Here is a 20,170-nt window from a genome sequence, read left to right as displayed (position 1 = left end):
TGGGTTGGAAGCTCCTCCCTCTGGGGGGTGGGGCCGGGAGTTCCTCCCTCTGTCACTGGGGGCGGGGCCTGGGCTGGGAGCTCCACCCCCTTGGCATGGAAGCTCAGGCTCCGCTCTGCCCAGTCCACGGGGCGTGACCCCTTAGCAGGTTGGGGTCTGGCCAGGAGCCCCCAGATGGAGCCTTCAGCCCCAGCAGCCCTGGGGATCCGTGGCAGGGCTGAGCCGGGGGCCCTGGGGAGCAGCCAGGCTGTGGGGGACACTGGCTTCCTCCCACGGGCCTTACGCTTTGTCCCTGCTGCGTCCCCCGCCCTGGGACCTGCCCCACTTCCTGTGCTGGGGGTGCCAACCCAGCCGGCCGGGCGGGGCCCCTCGGGGTCAGTCCTGGCCCCGCCCCCCAGCCAGTGCCAGGGTGCGCACTCCGCCCTGCCCCAAGCAGGTTTCACTCTTCGCAGTGGTGGGCACCGAGGGAAACTGAGGGCACGGTTTGGCGTCATGCAACTGTTAGTTGCCCCTCCTGTACATCCGCTACGGGGCTCTGGGGGCAGTCACCCCAGCTGCGAGAGGCGAGGGCCGGCGGCGGGGCGGGAGTTGGGGGGTAGAAGGGGCTGGTCTGGGCAGGAAGCTGCAGAGCGGTGTGGGGGGGGAGGTGTCCAGCCCCCCGAAGAAGGAGGCGGAGACGCGGGCTGAGGGTCCATGTTTAATTCGCGTCGCTCGCGGGCCAAGCCGGGGAGTGCGGGGGTCACCAGTGCAGCTCGTACCCGAAGCCGTTTCTCCCGTCCTGGCAGGCGCCTGGGGGCAGAGAAAGGGTTAAATTGGGGGGGCAACACTCTGAACATCCCCCGCAGCTCGGGAGTGAAGGGGCGGGGGGGGGGGGTCAGTCCTGGGCAGGGGCATTTTGGAGGCTTCAGTAGCTGGGGAGATCTGGGGTGCGGAGCAATTAGAGGCCGGGGTCAGCAGGAGACCCGGGGGGCAGGGACCAGAGGGACGACGGGGGGGGGAGGTACGGGGACCCTGGGGGCAGGGCGGGGTCTTGGCGTGGGGGCAGGGAGCAGAGGGACGACGAGGGGACGCGGGGGGCAGGGCGGGGTCTCAGCGGGGGGCAGGGAGCAGAGGGACGACGGGAGGGGGCGCAGGGGGCAGGGCGGGGTCTCGGCGGGGGGCAGGGAGCAGAGGGACGACGAGGGGACGCGGGGGGCAGGGCGGGGTCTCAGCGGGGGCAGGGAGCAGAGGGACGACGAGGGGACGCGGGGGGGCGGGGCGGGGTCTCAGCGGGGGGCAGGGAGCAGAGGGACGACGGGAGGGCAGGGCGGGGTCTCAGCGGGGGCAGGGAGCAGAGGGACGACGGGGGGCGGGGGGCAGGGCGGGGTCTCGGCGTGGGGCAGGGGGAGGGGCAGAGGGACAGGGGGCTGCGGGGGGGGACAGGGCGGGGTCTCGGGGCGGGGCAGGGCGGGGTCCGTGGGGGCAGGGGCAAGGAGAGGGGACGGGGGGGCGCGGGGGGGGGGGCAGGGAGCAGAGGGACGACGGGGGGGCGGGGGGGCAGGGCGGGGTCTCGGCGTGGGGCAGGGAGCAGAGGGACGACGGGGGGCTGCGGGGGGCAGGGCGGGGTCTCGGCGGGGGGGCAGGGCGGGGTCCGTGGGGCAGGGAGCAGAGGGACGACGGGGGGCGGGCGGGTCCCGGGGTCACTCACAGGCCCCCAGTCGCTCCTCCAGCAGCAGCAGCTGGTCGCTGAGCGAGTCCACCTGGTCCAGGTGCCGGAGGCGGCTCCAGAGCTCGGCGGCGGCGGGGCCCAGCTCGGCCAGGGGCGGCAGCAGCCGGCGCAGGGTCCCCAGGGCCCGCTCCACGCGCTGGGGGGGCAGCGTCACTGGGGGGTGAAAGCCCGGAGCACCCCAGCCCCCTGGGGCCCCCAACTCACCCAGCCCCCCAACTCCCCCGAGCCTTCCCCGGACCCCCCAGCCCCCTGGGGCCCCCAATTCACCCGGCCCCCCAACTCCCCCGAGCCTTCCCCGGACCCCCCCCCCCCCCCCCTGGGGCCCCCAACACCTGGAGCCTTCCCCGACCCCCCCGCCCCGGGGCCCCCAACTCCTCTGAACCTTCCCCGGACCCCCCAGCGCCCCGGGGCCCCCAACTCACCTGAGCCTTCCCCGGACCCCCAGCGCCCCGGGGCCCCCAACTCCCCTGAGCCTTCCCCCGGACCCCCCAGCGCCCCGGGGCCCCCAACTCACCTGAACCTTCCCCCCCGGCGCCCCCCCAGCCTCCCCGGGCCCCCCGGCCCCCCAGCGCCCCGGGGCCCCCAACTCCCCCGGACCCCCCCCGCGCCCCGGGGCCCCCAACTCCTCTGAACCCCCGGACCCCCCCGCCCCGGGGCCCCCAACTCACCTGAGCCTTCCCTGCCCCCCAACTCCCCTGAGCCTTCCCCGGACCCCCCCACCACCCCGGGGCCCCCAACTCACCTGAACCTTCCCCGCCCCACCACCCCGGGGCCCCCGAGCCTTCCCCGGACCCCCCAGCCCCCTGGGGCCCCCAATTCACCCGGCCCCCCCTCCCCCGAGCCCCCGGACCCCCCAGCCCCCTGGGGCCCCCAACTCACCTGAGCCTTCCCCCGACCCCCCACCGCCCCGGGGCCCCCAACTCCTCTGAACCTTCCCCGGACCCCCCAGCGCCCCGGGGCCCCCAACTCACCTGAGCCTTCCCCGGACCCCCCAGCGCCCCGGGGCCCCCAACTCCCCTGAGCCTTCCCCGGACCCCCCAGCGCCCCAGGGCCCCCAACTCACCCCGGACCCCCGGCGCCCCGGGGCCCCCAGCTCCCTGAGCCTTCCCCGGACCCCCAGCGCCCCGGGGCCCCCTCCCCTGAACCCCCGGACCCCCCAGCGCCCCGGGGCCCCCAACTCCTCTGAACCCCCGGACCCCCCAGCGCCCCGGGGCCCCCAACTCACCCTGAGCCTTCCCCGGACCTCCCGGGGCCCCCAACTCCCCTGAGCCTTCCCCGGACCCCCCCCACCCCGGGGCCCCCAACTCACCTGAACCTTCCCCGGACCCCCCCAGCCCCAGGGCCCCCAACTCACCTGAGCCTTCCCCGGACCCCCCAGCGCCCCGGGGCCCCCAACTCACCTGAGCCTTCCCCGACCCCCCAGCGCCCCGGGGCCCCCAACTCCCCTGAGCCTTCCCCGGACCCCCCCAGCGCCCCGGGGCCCCCAACTCCCCTGAGCCTTCCCCGGACCCCCCCGCCCCGGGGCCCCCAACTCCCCTGAGCCTTCCCCCCCCCCAGCGCCCCGGGGCCCTCAACTCCCCTGAACCTTCCCCGGACCCCCAGCCCCGGGGCCCCCAACTCCCCTGAACCGGACCCCCCACCGCCCCGGGGCCCCCAACTCACCTGAACCTTCCCCGGACCCCCCAGCGCCCCGGGGCCCTCAACTCCCCTGAACCTTCCCCGGACCCCCCCCAGCGCCCCGGGGCCCCCAACTCACCTGAACCTTCCCCGGACCCCCAGCGCCCCGGGGCCCCTCAACCCCCTGAACCTTCCCCAGACCCCCCAGCGCCCCGGGGCCCCCAACTCCCCTGAACCTTCCCCGGACCCCCAGCGCCCCTGGGGCCCCCCTCACCCAGCCCCCCAACGGCCCCCGAGCCTTCCCCGGACCCCCCAGCGTCCCTGAGCCCCCCCAACTCACCCGGCCCCCCAGCGGCCCCCGAGCCTTCCCCGGACCCCCCAGCGTCCCTGAGCCCCCCTCACCCGGCCCCCCAACGGCCCCCGAGCCTTCCCCGGACCCCCCAGCACCATGGGGCCCCCAACTCCCCTGCCCCCCAACGGCCCCAGAGACTTCCCCGATCCCCCCCCAGCGCCCTCCCAACTCCCCTCTCCCAGCTTTCCCTGAACTCTCCAAACTCCTGCCCCCCTCTTGGTCCCCCCAAATCCCCCCTCACCCCAGACCCCCCAGCCTATGTCCCCCCCTCACCTCCTCCAGCTTCTCCATGTGCTGCCGCAGCTCCCGCACCTGCCGGCTCAGCTGCTGCCGGCTCAGCCGCTCCTGGGGGGCTCCCGCGCTGCTGGGGGGCAGGGCACTGAGGGAGGGCAAACCGCAGGGGGAGCCCCGCCCGGGGCCCCGCCCACCCCCCCAGCGAACCCAGGAGTCCTGGCAACCCCCCACTCTAACCACTGGCCCCCACCCCCTCCCAGCGAACCCAGGAGTCCTGGCAACCCCCCCCCCCGCTCTAACCACTGGCCCCCACCCCCTCCCAGCGAACCCAGGAGTCCTGGCACCCCCCCCACTCTAACCACTGGCCCCCACCCCCTCCCAGCGAACCCAGGAGTCCTGGCAACCCCCCCTGCTCTAACCACTGGCCCCCACCCCCCCCCAGCTTGAACCCAGGAGTCCTGGCAACCCCCCCCTGCTCTAACCACTGGCCCCCACCCCCTCCCAGCGAACCCAGGAGTCCTGGCAACCCCCCCCCTCTAACCACTGGCCCCCACCCCCTCCCAGCGAACCCAGGAGTCCTGGCAACCCCCCCCCCCCGCTCTCCTGGCCCCCACCCCCTCCCAGCGAACCCAGGAGTCCTGGCAACCCCCCCCCCGCTCTAACCACTGGCCCCCACCCCTCCCAGCGAACCCAGGAGTCCTGGCAGCCCCCCCCCCCCCCCGCTCTAACCACTGGCCCCCACCCCCTCCCAGCGAACCCAGGAGTCCTGGCAACCCCCCTGCTCTAACCACTGGCCCCCACCCCCCTCCCAGAACCAGGGTCCTGCAGCCCCCCCCGCTCTAACCACTGGCCCCCACCCCTCCCAGCGAACCCAGGAGTCCTGGCAACCCCCCCCCGCTCTAACCACTGCCCCCCACCCCCTCCCAGCGAACCCGGGAGTCCTGGCAAACCCCCCCGCTCTAACCACTGGCCCCCACCCCCTCCCAGCGAACCCAGGAGTCCTGGCAGCCCCCCCCGCTCTAACCACTGCCCCCACCCCTCCCAGCGAACCCAGGAGTCCTGGCCACCCCCCCTGCTCTAACCACTGGCCCCCACCCCCTCCCAGCGAACCCGGGAGTCCTGGCAACCCCCCTGCTCTAACCACTGGCCCCCACCCCCTCCCAGCAGACCCGGCAGTCCTGGCCCCCCGCTCTAACCACTGGCCCCCACCCCCTCCCAGCGAACCCAGGAGTCCTGGCAACCCCCCTGCTCTAACCACTGGCCCCCACCCCCTCCCAGCGAACCCAGGAGTCCTGGCAGCCCCCCCCCCCCGCTCTAACCACTGGCCCCCACCCCCTCCCAGCGAACCCAGGAGTCCTGGCAACCCCCCCCCCGCTCTAACCACTGCCCCCACCCCCTCCCAGCGAACCCGGGAGTCCTGGCACCCCCTGCTCTAACCACTGGCCCCCACCCCTCCCAGCGAACCCGGGAGTCCTGGCACCCCCCTGCTCTAACCACTGGCCCCCCCCACCCCCTCCCAGCGAACCCAGGAGTCCTGGCAGCCCCCCTGCTCTAACCACTGGCCCCCACCCCCTCCCAGCGAACCCGGCAGTCCTGGCACCCCCCCCCCGCTGCTCTAACCACTGGCCCCCACCCCCTCCCAGCGAACCCGGCAGTCCTGGCAACCCCCCTGCTCTAACCACTGGCCCCCACTCCCTCCCAGCAGACCCGGCAGTCCCTGGCAACCCCCCCCGCTCTAACCACTGGCCCCCACCCCTCCCAGCGAACCCAGCAGTCACAACCCCCACCCCCAGCTCTAACCACTGGCCCCCACCCCTCCCAGCGAACCCGGCAGTCCTGGCAACCCCCCTGCTCTAACCACTGGCCCCCACCCCCTCCCAGCGAACCCAGGAGTCCTGGCAACCCCCCTGCTCTAACCACTGGCCCCCACCCCCTCCCAGCGAACCCAGGAGTCCTGGCAACCCCCCCGCTCTAACCACTGGCCCCCACCCCTCCCAGCGAACCCGGCAGTCCTGGCAACCCCCCCCCTGCTCTAACCACTGGCCCCCACCCCTCCCAGCGAACCCAGGAGTCCTGGCAACCCCCCCCTGCTCCAACCACTGGCCTCCACCCCCTCCAGAAGACCCCAGGACTCTGGGCACTCAGCCCCTGCTTCTAACCACTGGCCCTCACTCCCCTCCCAGAGTCTGCGCCCCCCCCCCCCAGGCGCCCACGTACCTGGGGTGGGGGCCGGGCTGGGCAGCGGGTGGCAGCCGGTCCCGTCAGGCCCCGGGCCGGATCCGGGCTCACACTGGCACCGGTAGCTGCCCGGGGTGTTGAGGCAGCCATGGGGGCAGAGTGGGGCGGGCGCGCGGCATTCGTCCACGTCTGGGGAGAGCAGAGACCCCAGTGGGGCCGGACGCCTGGGTTCTCCCCCGGCCCGGGGAGGGGAGTGCAGGCTAGTGGTTAGAGCGGGAGCCAGGACGCCTGGGTTCTCCCCCGGGGAGGGGAGTGGGGGCCAGTGGTTAGAGCGGGGAGCCGGGACGCCTGGGTTCTCCCCCGGCCCGGGGAGGGGAGTGCAGGCTAGTGGTTAGAGCGGGGACGCCTGGGTTCTCCCCTGGCCCAGGGAGGGGAGTGCAGGCTAGTGGTTAGAGTGGGGGGAGCCGGGACGCCTGGGTTCTCCCCCTGGCTCTGGGAGGGGAGTGGGGGCCGGTGGTTAGAGCAGGGGGCTGGGTGCCAGGACTGGGGTCTCCCCGGCACTGGGAGGGGAGTGGGGGCCAGTGGTTAGAGCAGGGTGCTGGGTGCCAGGACTGGGGTCTCCCCCGGCACTGGGAGGGGAGTGGGGGACAGTGGTTAGAGCAGGGGGCTGGGTGCCTGGGGTCACTCACCCACGTGGCAGTAGCGCCCCCAGCCTGGGGGCACTGGCAGCGCCCGGGGCTGACGCAGACCCCCCCGTTCCGGCAGGGCTTGTGGCACACGGCTGGGAGGGGAAAGGCATCGTGGGGTTAATGCGGTGGGGGAGGGGCGCCCCAACCCAGCTGTGCCCCCCCCCCACGTTCCCCTCCCCCGACTCACCCTCCTCGCAGGTGCTGGCCCCCACGTGCCTCTTCCTCCAGCCCTGGCAGCAGATGGCGCTGGACTGCAGCACCTCCCGGCTCACCTGCCGCACCGCCACCCGGTACGTGGTCCTGGGGGGAGGGACCCAGGAGTCTGGGCTCCTGCTCTGACCGCTAGGCCCCGCTCCCCTCCCAGAGCCGGGAGAACCCAGGAGTCCGGGCTCCTGCTCTGACCGCTAGGCCCCGCTCCTCCCAGAGCCGGGAGAACCCAGGAGTCCGGGCTCCCCCCCCCCCCGCTCCAACCACTGGCCCCCGCTCCCCTCCCAGAGCCCAGAGACCCCAGGAGTCCTGGCTCCCAGGCCCCCTCTCTAACCACTAGGCCCCACTCCCCTCCCAGAGCCGGGAGAACCCAGGAGTCCGGGCTCTCCCCCGCTCCAACCACTGGCCCCCGCTCCCCCTCCCAGAGCCCAGAGACCCCAGGAGTCCTGGCTCCCCCCCGCTCCAACCACTGGCCCCCGCTCCCCTCCCAGAGCCCAGAGAACCCAGGAGTCCGGGCTCTCCCCCCCCCTCCAACCACTGGCCCCCCCTCCCCTCCCAGAGCCCAGAGACCCCAGGTGTCCTGGCTCCCAGGCCCCCGCTCTAACCACTAGGCCCCCCGGCCCCGGGGGAAGCCAGGCGTCCGGGCGGGGTTACCTGTAGGTGCTGCAGACCCGCCCCCCAGGGCACAGGGTCAGGTAGGGCTGGTGCTGGGGCCGGGCGAAGGTCTCGTTGTAAACCAGGGGCACCCGCAGGGTGTGACGGGCACAGACGCCCCGGCTGGGGGCAGAGAGAGGGTGAGAGAGAGAGCGGCCCAGCCCCCCAGCCCCCCTCTCTGGAGCCCCCCATCCTCCCAGAGGCCCCCCAGCGCCTCATGTCCTCGCGGCCCCCGGTTCTCTCACCTCTCCGGCTTGGCTTCCTGCCCCCCTGTCCCCAGGATCCCCCCACAGAGCAGAGCCACCAGGGCGGGCAGCGCCCCTGCCATGGCGGGGTCCGGCAGCGGCACTCGGGGGGCTCCCTGCAAGAGAGGGGGGTCAGGAGTCCTGAAGCTTGGGGTCTGGGGAGCCCCCAGCTGGGGAGAGAAGCCAGGAGCCCCCAGCCCATGACAGGCTCCCCTAGGGCCGGCACAAAACACATGGCCACAGGCCGGTGCATCAGAGACCCACCGGCCTGCCCCACGGAACCAGCCCCACGCCTCTCACATGCACCCCACGGAACCAGCCCCACGCCTCTCACATGCACCCCACGGAACCAGCCCCACGCCTCTCACATGCACCCCACGGAACCAGCCCCACGCCTCTCACATGCACCCCACGGAACCAGCCCCACACCTCACACATGCACCCCACGGAACCAGCCCCACGCCTCTCACATGCACCCCACAGAACCAGCCCCACGCCTCTCAGATGCACCCCACGGAACCAGCCCCACGCCTCTCAGATGCACCCCACGGAACCAGCCCCACGCCTCTCACATGCACCCCACGGAACCAGCCCCACGCCTCTCAGATGCACCCCACGGAACCAGCCCCACGCCTCTCACATGCACCCCACGGAACCAGCCCCACGCCTCTCAGATGCACCCCACGGAACCAGCCCCACGCCTCACACATGCACCCCACGGAACCAGCCCCACGCCTCTCACATGCACCCCACGGAACCAGCCCCACGCCTCACACATGCACCCCACGGAACCAGCCCCACGCCTCTCACATGCACCCCACAGAACCAGCCCCACGCCTCTCACATGCACCCCACGGAACCAGCCCCACGCCTCTCACATGCACCCCACGGAACCAGCCCCACGCCTCTCACATGCACCCCACGGAACCAGCCCCACGCCTCTCACATGCACCCCACGGAACCAGCCCCACGCCTCTCAGATGCACCCGCAGAACCCGCCCCACACCTCTCAGATGCACCCCACAGAACCAGCCCCACACCTCTCAGATGCACCCCGCGGAACCAGCCCCACGCCTCACATGCACCCCATGGAACCAGCCCCATGCCTCCCACATGCACCCCACACACCCCACCTTCCACACCTCTCAGATGCACCCCACGGAACCAGCCCCACACCTCTCAGATGCACCCCACAGAACCAGCCCCACACCTCTCAGATGCACCCCGCGGAACCAGCCCCACACCTCTCAGATGCACCCCACGGAACCAGGCCCACGCCTCTCAGATGCACCCCACGGAACCAGCCCCACCCCCCCGGCCCCGACCCCCCCCCCCCCACCTGCTGTGCTGGTCCCTGCTCCTGCCTCCCAGCCTCTGAGCCGGCCCGAGCCTGGCGCTCCCGGGGGCTGGAATCCCCTCCCCCTGCCCCTCTTGTCGTGGGCAAGGGAATCCCCCCCCGGCCGAGCCCCTCCCCCTGCGTCTGCCACCCCCGGTGCCCCTTGGCATTTCGGCCTCCGCCTCTGAGTCATGCACCAGCCCCCCCGCGCCCGCCTGAGAAAGGGCCCTTTGTGCCCCCCCGCCCGGCCCCGCGCTTTGTTCCTGCCCCACGGGGTGTCGGGGGACCAGGCGCTGACGTCAGCGGGGCCGAGCCGGGGGGCCCGGACGGCTCCACCCCCCCGGCCGACCGGCCCCCCGCCCCCGGCCGGGCCCGGCGCACAATGGGGCTGTGTGGCGCCGCGTCGGGGGCGAGATCTTCCGTCCCCAGCGAGCCGGCGATTCCTGCCTTTGTCCCATTGTGCCGGCCTGGCCGGGGCCCCGGTCACACCCCACAGCCCCCTGCCCCACAGCGCCCCCAGTCCCGCCCCACAGCCCCCGGCCAGGCAATGTCCCCTGCCCCACAGCGCCCCCAGTCCCGCCCCACAGCGTCTCCCGGTCCCACCCCACATCCCCCTGCACCACAGCGCCCCCAGTCCCGCCCCACAGCGTCTCCCGGTCCCACCCCACATCCCCCTGCTCCACAGCGCCCCCAGTCCTGCCCCACGGCGTCTCCCGGTCCCACCCCACATCCCCCTGCACCACAGCGCCCCCAGTCCCGCCCCACGGCGTCTCCCGGTCCCACCCCACGGCCCCCGGCCAGGCAGTGCCCCCTGCCCCACAGCGCCCCCAGTCCTGCCCCACGGCGTCTCCCGGTCCCACCCCACGGCCCCCGGCCAGGCAGTGCCCCCTGCCCCACAGCGCCCCCAGTCCTGCCCCACGGCATCTCCCGGTCCCACCCCACGGCCCCCGGCCAGGCAGTGCCCCTGCCCCACAGCGCCCCCAGTCCCGCCCCACGGCGTCTCCCGGTCCCGCCCCACAGCCCCCGGCCAGGCAGTGCCCCCTGCCCCACAGCGCCCCCAGTCCCGCCCCACAGCCCCCGGCCAGGCAGTGCCCCCTGCCCCACAGCGCCCCCAGTCCCGCCACACAGCCCCCGGCCAGGCAATGCCCCCTGCCCCACAGTGCCTCCAGTCCCGCCCCACGTCGTCTCCTGGTCCCACCCCACAGCCCCCGGCCAGGCAGTGCCCTCTGCCCCACAGCGCCCCCAGTCCCGCTCCACGGCGTCTCCCGGTCCCGCCCCACAGCCCCCGGCCAGGCAGCCCTAGTCCTGCCCCACAGCGCCCCCGGTCCTACCCCACGGCTCCCCCCCCACCCCCCCGCCCCCGCTCCCCCTCGCCCCACTGCCTCCGGCTGGGCAGTGTCCCCACACCTGCCCCACGGCAACCCCAGTCCCACCCCACAGCTCCTGGCCGGGCAGTGCCCCCTGCTCCACAGAGCCCCCCAGTCCTGCTCCACAGCCCGCAGCCGGGCTGTGCCCCCGCTCCTGCCCCACAGCGCCCCCCGGTCCCTCCCCACAGCCCCTGGCTGGGCAGTGCCCCTGCTCCTGCCCACAGAGCCCCCCAGTCCTGCCCCACAGCCCCTGCTACCTGGTGCCCTTTGCTCCTGACTCTCAGCCCCCCGCTGGCTGCCGCCCTTCAGTCGCGACCCCCAGCCGGCTGGTGCCCCCACTACTGTCCTGCAGGCCCTGGCCGGCCACTGCCTCCCGGTCCTGCCTGTCAGCCCCTGGCTGGTGCCTCCTTCACCCGCCCCGCAGCCCCTAACCGGTGCCCCCGCTCCCCCCCCACAGCCCCCAACCGGTGCCCCCGCTTCCCCCCCCACAGCCCCCAACCGGTGCCCCCACTTCCCCCCCCCCCCACTGCCCCCAACCGGTGCCCCCACTTCCCCCCCCACAGCCCCCAACCGGTGCCCCCACTTCCCCCCCCCAGCCCCCAGCCCCTCCCACACCCCCAACCGGTGCCCCCACTTCCCCCCCCACAGCCCTCAACCGGTGCCCCCGCTCCCCCCCCACAGCCCCCAACCGGTGCCCCCACTTCCCCCCCCCAGCCCCCAGCCCCTCCCACAGCCCCCAACCGGTGCCCCCACTTCCCCCCCCACAGCCCCAACCCCTCCCCCCCCACAGCCCCCAACCGGTGCCCCCGCTTCCCCCCCCACAGCCCCCAACCGGTGCCCCCACTTCCCCCCCCCGCTTCCCCCCCCCACAAGCCCCCCAACCGGGCCCCCACTCCCCCCCCACAGCCCCCCGTCCCCCCCTCCCTTCCCCCCCCCAGCCCCCACCGCCCCCACTTCCCCCCCACAGCCCTCAACCGGTGCCCCCGCTCCCCCCCCACAGCCCCCAACCGGTGCCCCCACTTCCCCCCCCACCCCCAGCCCCCGCTCCCCCCCCAGCCCCCAGCCCCCCCCCCAACCGGTGCCCCCACTTCCCCCCCCCAGCCCTCCCCCCCCGCTCCCCCCCCACAGCCCCCGGTCCCCCACTCCCCCCCCCCACTCCCCCCCCCCACTGCCCCCAACCGGTGCCCCCACTCCCCCCCCACAGCCCCCAACCGGTGCCCCCACTTCCCCCCCCCCCACTGCCCCCAACCGGTGCCCCCACTTCCCCCCCCACTGCCCCCAACCGGTGCCCCCTCTTCCCCCCCCACTGCCCCCAACCGGTGCCCCCACTTCCCCCCCCACAGCCCCCAACCAGTGCCCCCACTCCCCCCCCGCCACAGTCCCCAACCGGTGCCCCCACTTCCCCCCCCACAGCCCTCAACCGGTGCCCCCACTTCCCCCCCCACAGCCCCCAACCGGTGCCCCCACTCCCCCCCCGCCACAGTCCCCAACCGGTGCCCCCACTTCCCCCCCCCACAGCCCTCAACCGGTGCCCCCACTTCCCCCCCCCCCCCACAAGCCCCCAACCGGTGCCCCCAGCCCTCCCCCCCCGCTTCCCCCCCCACAGTCCCCAACCGGTGCCCCCACTTCCCCCCCCACAGCCCTCAACCGGTGCCCCCGCTCCCCTCCCAGCCCCTGCAGCCGGTGCCCGTGAGGGCGCGGTGGGGACCCGACCCTGCACCCCAGCACCGGAGGGGACGCCGGGTTCGTTGCTGCGCCGAGGTGCAGCCCAGCCGGGACTGACGCAGGCAGCGGGGGACGGGCCTCCAGCCTGGCTCTGGGGGGCCCACAGGCCCCTGGACCCCCTAGGCTGGTGAGTCGGCTTCCTCCAGGCTTCCCCAGGCGCGGACGCCCCAGCCCCCAGCCCTGCCCCCCAGCCAGGGGCCGTCTCCGCCTCCCCCCTTTGTCTCCCCTGGGAAGAGCCTTGTTCCCTGCCCAGGCTGGGACCGGGGGTCTGGGCCCATCCACACGTGGGGGGGTCAGTGGGGATCGCGGCCCAGCCGGGGGGGGACCCCGGGTACAGAGCAGACACCCCCCCACGGCACAGCCCCCCGGTCTCACCCCACTGCCCCTCGCTCCTGACCCAACCCCTGCCCGCTGCTTGCGACCCGCCGCCTCCGGCCCCCCCGAGATCCCCCAAGGGGCCCCTCATGGTCCACTCATGGTCCACTGTTCCTCGCCCCCCAGCTCAGCCGCTCGGCTCCTGCCCCACGATCACTGCGGGGAGACCCTGCCCGTCCTTAGAGGCAGGCCCAAGATCTGGGGCCATGAGGCAGCCCTGCCAGCCAGGGGAGAGCCCCCCACTGCTTCCGCCCCACTCCCTGCCCCCTAGCTCCCCCCTGGGGCCATGGGGCAGCCCTGCCAGCCAGGGGAGAGCCCCCCGCTGCTTCCGCCCCACTCCCTGCCCCCTAGCTCCCCCCTGGGGCCATGGGGCAGCCCTGCCAGCCAGGGGAGAGCCCCCTGCTGCTTCCGCCCCACTCCCCGCCCCTAGCTCCCCCCTGGGGCCATGGGGCAGCCCTGCCAGCCAGGGGAGAGCCCCCCGCTGCTTCCGCCCCACTCCCTGCCCCCTAGCTCCCCCCTGGGGCCATGGGGCAGGCCTGCCTGCCAGGGGAGAGCCCCCTGCTGCTTCTGCCCCACTCCCTGCCCCCTAGCTCCCCCCTGGGGCCATGAGGCAGCCCTGCCAGCCAGGGGAGAGCCCCCCGCTGCTTCCGCCCCACTCCCTGCCCCCTAGCTCCCCCCTGGGGCCATGGGGCAGCCCTGCCTGCCAGGGGAGAGCCCCCCGCTGCTTCCGCCCCACTCCCTGCCCCCTAGCTCCCCCCTGGGGCCATGGGGCAGCCCTGCCTGCCAGGGGAGAGCCCCCCGCTGCTTCCGCCCCACTCCCTGCCCCCTAGCTCCCCCCTGGGGCCATGGGGCAGCCCTGCCTGCCAGGGGAGAGCCCCCCGCTGCTTCCGCCCCACTCCCTGCCCCCTAGCTCCCCCCTGGGGCCATGGGGCAGCCCTGCCTGCCAGGGGAGAGCCCCCCGCTGCTTCCGCCCCACTCCCTGCCCCCTAGCTCCCCCCTGGGGCCATGGGGCAGCCCTGCCTGCCAGGGAGAGCCCCCCGCTGCTTCCGCCCCACTCCCTGCCCCCTAGCTCCCCCCTGGGGCCATGGGGCAGCCCTGCCAGCCAGGGGAGAGCCCCCCGCTGCTTCCGCCCCACTCCCCGCCCCCTAGCTCCCCCTGGGGCCATGGGGCAGCCCTGCCTGCCAGGGGAGAGCCCCCGCTGCCTCTGCCCCACTCCCCGCCCCCTAGCTCCCCCTGGGGCCATGGGGCAGCCCTGCCTGCCAGGGGAGAGCCCCCTGCTGCCTCCGCCCCACTCCCCGCCCCCTAGCTCCCCCTGGGGCCATGGGGCAGCCCTGCCTGCCAGGGGAGAGCCCCCCGCTGCCTCCGCCCCACTCCCCGCCCCCTAGCTCCCCCTGGGGCCATGGGGCAGCCCTGCCTGCCAAGGGCCAGGCCCCCCGCCCCCTTCCCTCTGGGGCTGGGCCCGGACAGGCCCGTGGGGTGAGCAGGGGCCAGGCTGTGATTTCCCCGCAGTCAGGTGTTTTCCTTTCCTGGCACTTGGGATGGGGGGGGGGGCGAGTGCTCAGGGTCAGTGACCTGCTGGGGCAGCCGGTGGGGGGGGCAGGGAGGGAGCAGGGGGGAGGGGAGGTGGCTGCTCCCCCTCGTGCTGCCAGCGAGCGCCTGCTCCCTCCCCTCCCCCCCCGTTCCCGGCCCATGGGCTGATCCCAGCCGGTGGCCCCCCAGGAACCCCAACGCTGGGGGGGGGACGGAGCCTTCTGCGCCGGGCGCCCCCCCCACCTCTGTCCCTCCAGCCCCCTCTCCCAGCCCAGCCTGGCCCCAGGCTCCCTCCCGGCCCCGCCCGGGCGTGGGGGGCTCGCTGGACACCCACCAAGAACGGGCGCCTGGCACAGCCCGGGCTGCTCGCTGGACACCCACTAAGAACGGCCCCCCGGCCCCGCCCGGGCTGCTCGCTGGACACCCACCAAGAACGGCCCCCCGGCCCCGCCCGGGCTGCTCGCTGGGTTAATCATTCTCCTGCCCCCCCCCCCCCCCGCAGCCCTTGGACCCCGCCAGCCCCGCGCCAGCCCAGAGCGGACAGCGACCGGCCCGGAGCAACATGCAGCCGCTTCTCTGGCTGGCCTGGCTCGGGGCCCTCGTGGGCCCCAGCCACCAAGCCCCCCGGTACCGGCCGAGAGCGGGAGTGAGGGGCACCAGCAGGGCAGGGGGGCAGGAGTGAGGGGCACCAGGAGGGCTGGGGGGAAGGGTTGTGGGGCAGGAGTGAGGGGCACTAGCAGGACTGGGGGGACAGGGGCTGCAGGTTGGGAGTCAGGAGTACTGGCAGGGCTGGGGGGCAGGGCTTTGGGGTGGGAGTGAGGGACAACAGCAGGGCTGGGGGCAGGACTGGTGGGGGCAAGAGCGAGGGGCACCGGCAGGGCTGGGGGTTAGGGCTGTGGGGCGGGAGTGGCAGGGCTGGGGGGCAGGGCTGTGGGGGGGAGCCAGGGGCAGGGGCAGGGATGGGGGACAGGGCTGTGGGGCGGGAGTGAGGGGCAGAGGCAGAGCTGGGGGGCAGGGCTGTGGGGCGGGAGCAAGGGGCAGAGGCAGGGCTGGGGGGCAGGGCTGTGGGGCAGGAGCGAGGGGCAGCGGCAGGGCTGGGGGGCAGGGCCGGGGGCGGGAGCAAGGGGCAGAGGCAGGGCTGGGGGGCAGGGCTGTGGGGCGGGAGCAAGGGGCAGAGGCAGGGCTGGGGGGCAGGGCTGTGGGGCGGGAGCGAGGGGCAGTGGCAGGGCTGGGGGGCAGGGCCATGGGGCGGGAGTGAGGGGCAGTGGCAGGGCTGGGGGGCAGGGCTGTGGGGCGGGAGCAAGGGGCAGAGGCAGGGCTGGGGGGCAGGGCTGTGGGGCGGGAGCGAGGGGCAGCGGCAGGGCTGGGGGGCAGGGCCGCGGGGCTGGAGTGGCAGGGCTGGGGGGCAGGGCCGGGGGCGGGAGGAGGGCACTGGCTGATCTCTCTCTGCCCCCAGGCTGCTGATGGCGGCGCCCCGGCGGGTGCCGCTGGGCGTGGGGCTGGGGGTCGTGCTGCAGGCCGAGGGGGTGGAGGGGCAGCTGGAGGGGACCCTCTACTTCCAGAACGAGATGGACATGAAGCAGCCCTGCTCCCCCAAAGTGTCCTTCCGCCTGGACCCCCACAACAACCACATGCAGCACCTCAGCCTGCAGGTAGGGGGCGCCTAAGCCCCGCCCCTTGGGAAGCCCCGCCCATGGAGGATGAGCCCTGCCCCCCCCGCCCACCCTGGAGAGGCCCCTTCTGGTGCCGTTGGGGTCGGGGGGTGGGACACCTAGAACAGGAGTCGTCCAGTTGGGGGGGGAGCCCCAAGCCAGGCCCCCCCCCCCGCACCCAAAGTCTCCAAGACCGACCCAGCTCCTGCCCCCCGGCGCGGGTGCAAGGGCCATGGGCCGCGGGTACAGGGAGGGGGCAGCCCCCGCCGTGGGGGTGATGCCAAAGTCCCCCCCAGCCGGGCCTCAGGCCAGGCCAGGGAAACTGAGGCACAGCCCTGGGGTTGCTGTGGGGCAGGAGGACTCACAGCCCCCCCCCCCCCCCGGCAGGTGAGCCTGGAGCAGGCGACTCGGTGCGGCCTGGCCAAGCAGCGCCGGGACCGTTACGTCCAGCTGGTCGCCCACAGCCCCCAGCTGCCTCCGCCCCACAGCCAGGCCCTGAGACTGGCCTGGACCAGCCGGCGAGGGCAGCTCTTCATCCAGACCGACAAGCCCGTCTACACGCCCCTGCAGAAGGGTGAGAGCCCCACGGCCCCACGGCCCCAGCCCCATGGCCCCCCGCGCCCCACGGCCCCCCGCGCCCCACGGCCCCAGCCCCACGGCCCCCCGCGCCCCACGGCCCCAGCCCCACGGCCCCATGGCCCCAGCCCCACGGCCCCAGCCCCACGGCCCCCCGCATCCCACGGCCCCAGCCCCATGGCCCCAGTCCCACTGGCCCCTGCGACACACGGCCCCCCGCACCCCATGGCCCCCTGCGCCCCACGGCCCCAGCCCCACGGCCCCCCGTGCCCCACGGCCCCAGCCCCACGGCCCCCCGCATCCCACGGCCCCAGCCCCACGGCCCCAGTCCCACTGGCCCCTGCGACCCATGGCCCCAGTCCCATGGCCCCCTGCGCCCCACAGCCCCAGTCCCAGCCCCACAGCCCCTGTCCCACTGCCCCCTGTGACCCACAGCCCCAGCCCCATGGTGCCCTGCACCACATGGCCCCAGCCCTTTGGCCTCCGGTGCCCCAAAGCTCCAGTCCCCCAGCCCCCTGCGTCCCACAGCCCCTCTCCCCACAGCACTGTGCAACCCCTCTCCCCTTGGCCCTCTGCCCTAAATCCCGCCCCACAGCCCCCGCCACGTTCCCCACAGCCATGACTCCCTGGCCCCCAGCTCCCCCAAACCACATGGCCCCCAGTTCCCCCGACCTCCGGCCCCCACAGCCCCAAGGGCCCCTCGTTCACACGCTGCCTCGTCCCCCCCAGTCCACTTCCGCGTCTTTGCGCTGAACCATGAGCTGCGCCCCACGGCTGAATCCATCACCATCACCGTGCTGGTGAGAGCCGGGCCCAGGGGGCAGGGGGCGGGAGCCCACAGTTGGGAGGGGGCAGGATTGGGCAGGGGGCGGGAATCTATAGGTGGGAGGGGGCAGGATCGGGCCCATGGGCAGAGGGCGGGAGTCTATAGGTGGGAGGGGGCAGGATCGGGCCCATGGGGCAGGGGGCAGGAACACATGGCTGGGTGGGGCAGGATCGGGCCCATGGGGCAGGGGGCAGGAACACATGGCTGGATGGGGCAGGATCGGGCCCATGGGGCAGGGGGCGGGAGCTCATGGCTGGGAGGGGGCAGGATCGGGCCCATGGGGCAGGGGGCAGGAACACATGGCTGGATGGGGCAGGATCGGGCCCATGGGGCAGGGGGCGGGAGCTCATGGCTGGGAGGGGGCAGGATCGGGCCCATGGGGCAGGAGGCAGGAACACATGGCTGGATGGGGCAGGATCGGGCCCATGGGGCAGGGGGGCGGGAGCTCATGGCTGGATGGGGGCAGGATCGGGCCCCACTGATGGGAGGGGATTGGGGCCCTCCCCCCCCGTGTGCCCCCCAGAACAGCCAGGGGCTGCAGGTGCGGAAGGTGGAGCGGTTCCCCCAGAACTTGGTCATCGCAGACCAGCTGTCGATCCCCGACGTCTCAGAGTGAGTGGGGGGAGGGGAATGGGGCGGGGCCAGATTGGTTGGGGGGCGGGACACCCCAGGAGCGGGGGGGGCAGGGACACCCCCCTGTGCTGGAGCCTGGTGGGCAGATACCCAGTTGCCGGGGGGGGGGGGGAACAGCCCCCGGAGCTGCCTTGTGCCGGGGCCAGACGGGGAGTCCTGGGCAGGGGGGCTGATCCCTGGCCTGGCTGCTGTTCTGAGCCCCACAGGAGGGAGCCGGCCCCAGGGAGGGCGGGGGGTCCCATCCAGCCCCTCTCCCCCCAGGCCGGGCACCTGGCACATCACGGCGCGATTCTCCAACGCCCCCGAGTCCAACGTCAGCGCCGCGTTCGAGGTGAAGAAATACGGTGAGTCCCGGGCCCCTCCCAGCTGGCGGGGGGGGGGTGTGGGGGGGCAGGACTCCTGGGTCCCACGTGTCTCTCCCCCCCCCCCAGTGCTCCCCAATTTCGAGGTGAAGAAATACGGTGAGTCCCGGGCCCCTCCCAGCTGGCGGGGGGGAGGGGCAGGACTCCTGGGTCCCACGTGTCTCTCCCCCCCCAGTGCTCCCCAATTTCGAGGTGAAGATCATCCCCGAGCGGACCCACATGCTGGTGGCGGGAGAGGGGGCCTCCGATCTGCGCATTGACCTGCAGGTCAGGTAGGGGCAGCTGCGCGCCCCCCCGCCCCTCCCCCCGGCCCCCCGGCCCTGGGGTGACCCCCCCTCTCTCCCCAGGTTTGTCTACGGGAAGGGGGTGACCGGCGCCGCCTACCTGCGGTTTGGGGTGTGCGATGAGACCGGGGAGAAAGTCTTCCTCCGAGGCCTGGAGCAGCAGGTCACGGTGAGCCCCTGCCCCCCGCGACCCCCATCAGCCCCCCACAGGGCCCTGCTACTGTGCAGCCAGTGTGGGGCACAGACAGGCAGGCGCTGCTGGCACCAGGACCAGGAGGCTGAAGCTACGTCACTTGGGGGGGGGCTCGGAGCCCCAAGGCCCTGGGCCCCCCAAGTCCCAAACCCGGAGACTGAGCCACCTCCAGCCCCGCTGTCTGCCCCTCCTGCCCCTGTGTCCCTGCCCCTCCTTGGCTGCCCCGGGGACGGGCCCTGGGGGGTGGCCTGCCAGGCTGCGGGGTGTCCAGCCAAGGGCCCCCCCAGCTGCCTCCGGGGCCTCAGCAAATGCACAGGGGAAACTGAGGCACACCCAGTGCAAAGCAGGGGACCCCCCCCCCACACTTCGTCACGGCCCCCGCGCCCCTCCCCCGGCCCGCCCGGCTGCGTGGGGGGGTCCAGGGCAGGGGCTGGCGCTGTCTAACCCCCCCCCCCCGGTAGGTGAGGAACGGGGCGGCGAGCGTCACCCTGGAGCGCTCCCTGCTGGCGGAGAAGCTGGAGCGCCCCCTGCAGGACCTGGCCGGGACCAGCCTCTACATCGCGGTGACCGTCCTGGAGACCGCCAGTGAGTGCGGAGCCTGAGCCCCAGGGGGCGCCGGCCTGGGCGCGTGAATGGGGCGGGGCCTGGCTCGCTCAGGGGGCGGGGGAAGGGGCGGGGCCTGTCTGGCTCTGGGGGCGGGGCCTGTCTGGCTCAGGGGGCGGGGGAAGGGGCGGGGCCTGGCTGGCTCAGGGGGGCGGGGGAAAGGGCGGGGCCTGTCTGGCTCAGGGGGCGGGGCCTGTCTGGCTCAGGGGGCGGGGGAAAGGGCGGGGCCTGTCTGGCTCAGGGGGGCGGGGCCTGGCAGGTTCAGGGGGGAGGGGAAAGGGCGGGGCCTGGCTGGCTCAGGGGGGCGGGGCCTGGCTGGCTCAGGGGGCAGGGGAAAGGGCGGGGCCTGGCTGGCTCAGGGGGGCGGGGCCTGGCAGGCTCAGGGGGCGGGGGAAGGGGCGGGGCCTGGCTGGCTCAGGGGGCAGGGGAAAGGGCGGGGCCTGGCAGGCTCAGGGGGCGGGGGAAAGGGCGGGGCCTGGCTGGCTCGGAGGGGGTAGGGAATGGGCGAGGCCTGGCCCCTCTTGGGGGCTGTGGTGTCCCGGGGCAGCACCCCCCATTGACACTCCCCCCCCCCCACAGGCGGGGAGATGGAGGAGCAGGAGCTGAGCACGGTGAAGTTCGTGACGTCTCCCTACAGCGTGGACCTGGCGCAGACCAAGCGGCACTTCGTCCCCGGGGCCCCCTTCCTCGTGCTGGTGGGGGCTGGGGGCACGGCCTGGGGTGGGGATGGAGTGTCAGGGGAGGGCATTGGGGGCGGAGGCTTGGGGTGGGGGATGGGCAGGGATTAAGGGGGGGCATTTGGGGCTGGGGGGAACTGGGCTCTG

General features: G+C 74.6%; 2 protein-coding genes across 3 annotated transcripts in view; one reads left to right on the top strand and one right to left on the bottom strand.

Annotated features, from left to right (window-relative positions):
* Positions 1 to 722: 722 nt before the first annotated feature.
* EGFL8 (EGF like domain multiple 8) lies at positions 723 to 9,572 on the bottom strand. The gene is given in 10 exon segments (XM_089771455.1): positions 723 to 789; positions 1,688 to 1,844; positions 3,951 to 4,041; positions 6,125 to 6,278; positions 6,779 to 6,808; positions 6,811 to 6,870; positions 6,966 to 7,078; positions 7,640 to 7,762; positions 7,885 to 8,000; positions 9,224 to 9,572. Coding segments are annotated over 9 exon segments (861 nt in total). The 5' UTR covers positions 7,968 to 8,000; positions 9,224 to 9,572; the 3' UTR covers positions 723 to 739.
* A 5,117-nt stretch (positions 9,573 to 14,689) lies between these two features.
* C4A (complement C4A (Chido/Rodgers blood group)) overlaps positions 14,690 to 20,170 on the top strand; it is a 46,613-nt gene continuing 41,132 nt past the window's right edge. For both annotated transcript variants that reach the window (XM_089771609.1, XM_089771608.1), the window contains exons 1-10: positions 14,690 to 14,844; positions 15,674 to 15,869; positions 16,257 to 16,443; positions 17,175 to 17,245; positions 17,795 to 17,883; positions 18,166 to 18,248; positions 18,442 to 18,538; positions 18,614 to 18,719; positions 19,205 to 19,328; positions 19,926 to 20,041. In XM_089771609.1, coding sequence (XP_089627735.1) covers positions 14,780 to 14,844; positions 15,674 to 15,869; positions 16,257 to 16,443; positions 17,175 to 17,245; positions 17,795 to 17,883; positions 18,166 to 18,248; positions 18,442 to 18,538; positions 18,614 to 18,719; positions 19,205 to 19,328; positions 19,926 to 20,041 — 1,134 coding nt within the window. In that variant the 5' untranslated portion in view covers positions 14,690 to 14,779. The remainder of the gene's footprint in view (positions 14,845 to 15,673; positions 15,870 to 16,256; positions 16,444 to 17,174; positions 17,246 to 17,794; positions 17,884 to 18,165; positions 18,249 to 18,441; positions 18,539 to 18,613; positions 18,720 to 19,204; positions 19,329 to 19,925; positions 20,042 to 20,170) is intronic.

This window comes from Pelodiscus sinensis, chromosome 19 (genome assembly GCF_052426305.1).
Source record: "Pelodiscus sinensis isolate ZL-2025 chromosome 19, ASM5242630v1, whole genome shotgun sequence".
NCBI lineage: Eukaryota > Metazoa > Chordata > Testudines > Trionychidae > Pelodiscus > Pelodiscus sinensis.
The sequence above is the reverse complement of the archived record's forward strand: the minus strand, read 5'-3'. Positions and strand labels throughout refer to the sequence as shown.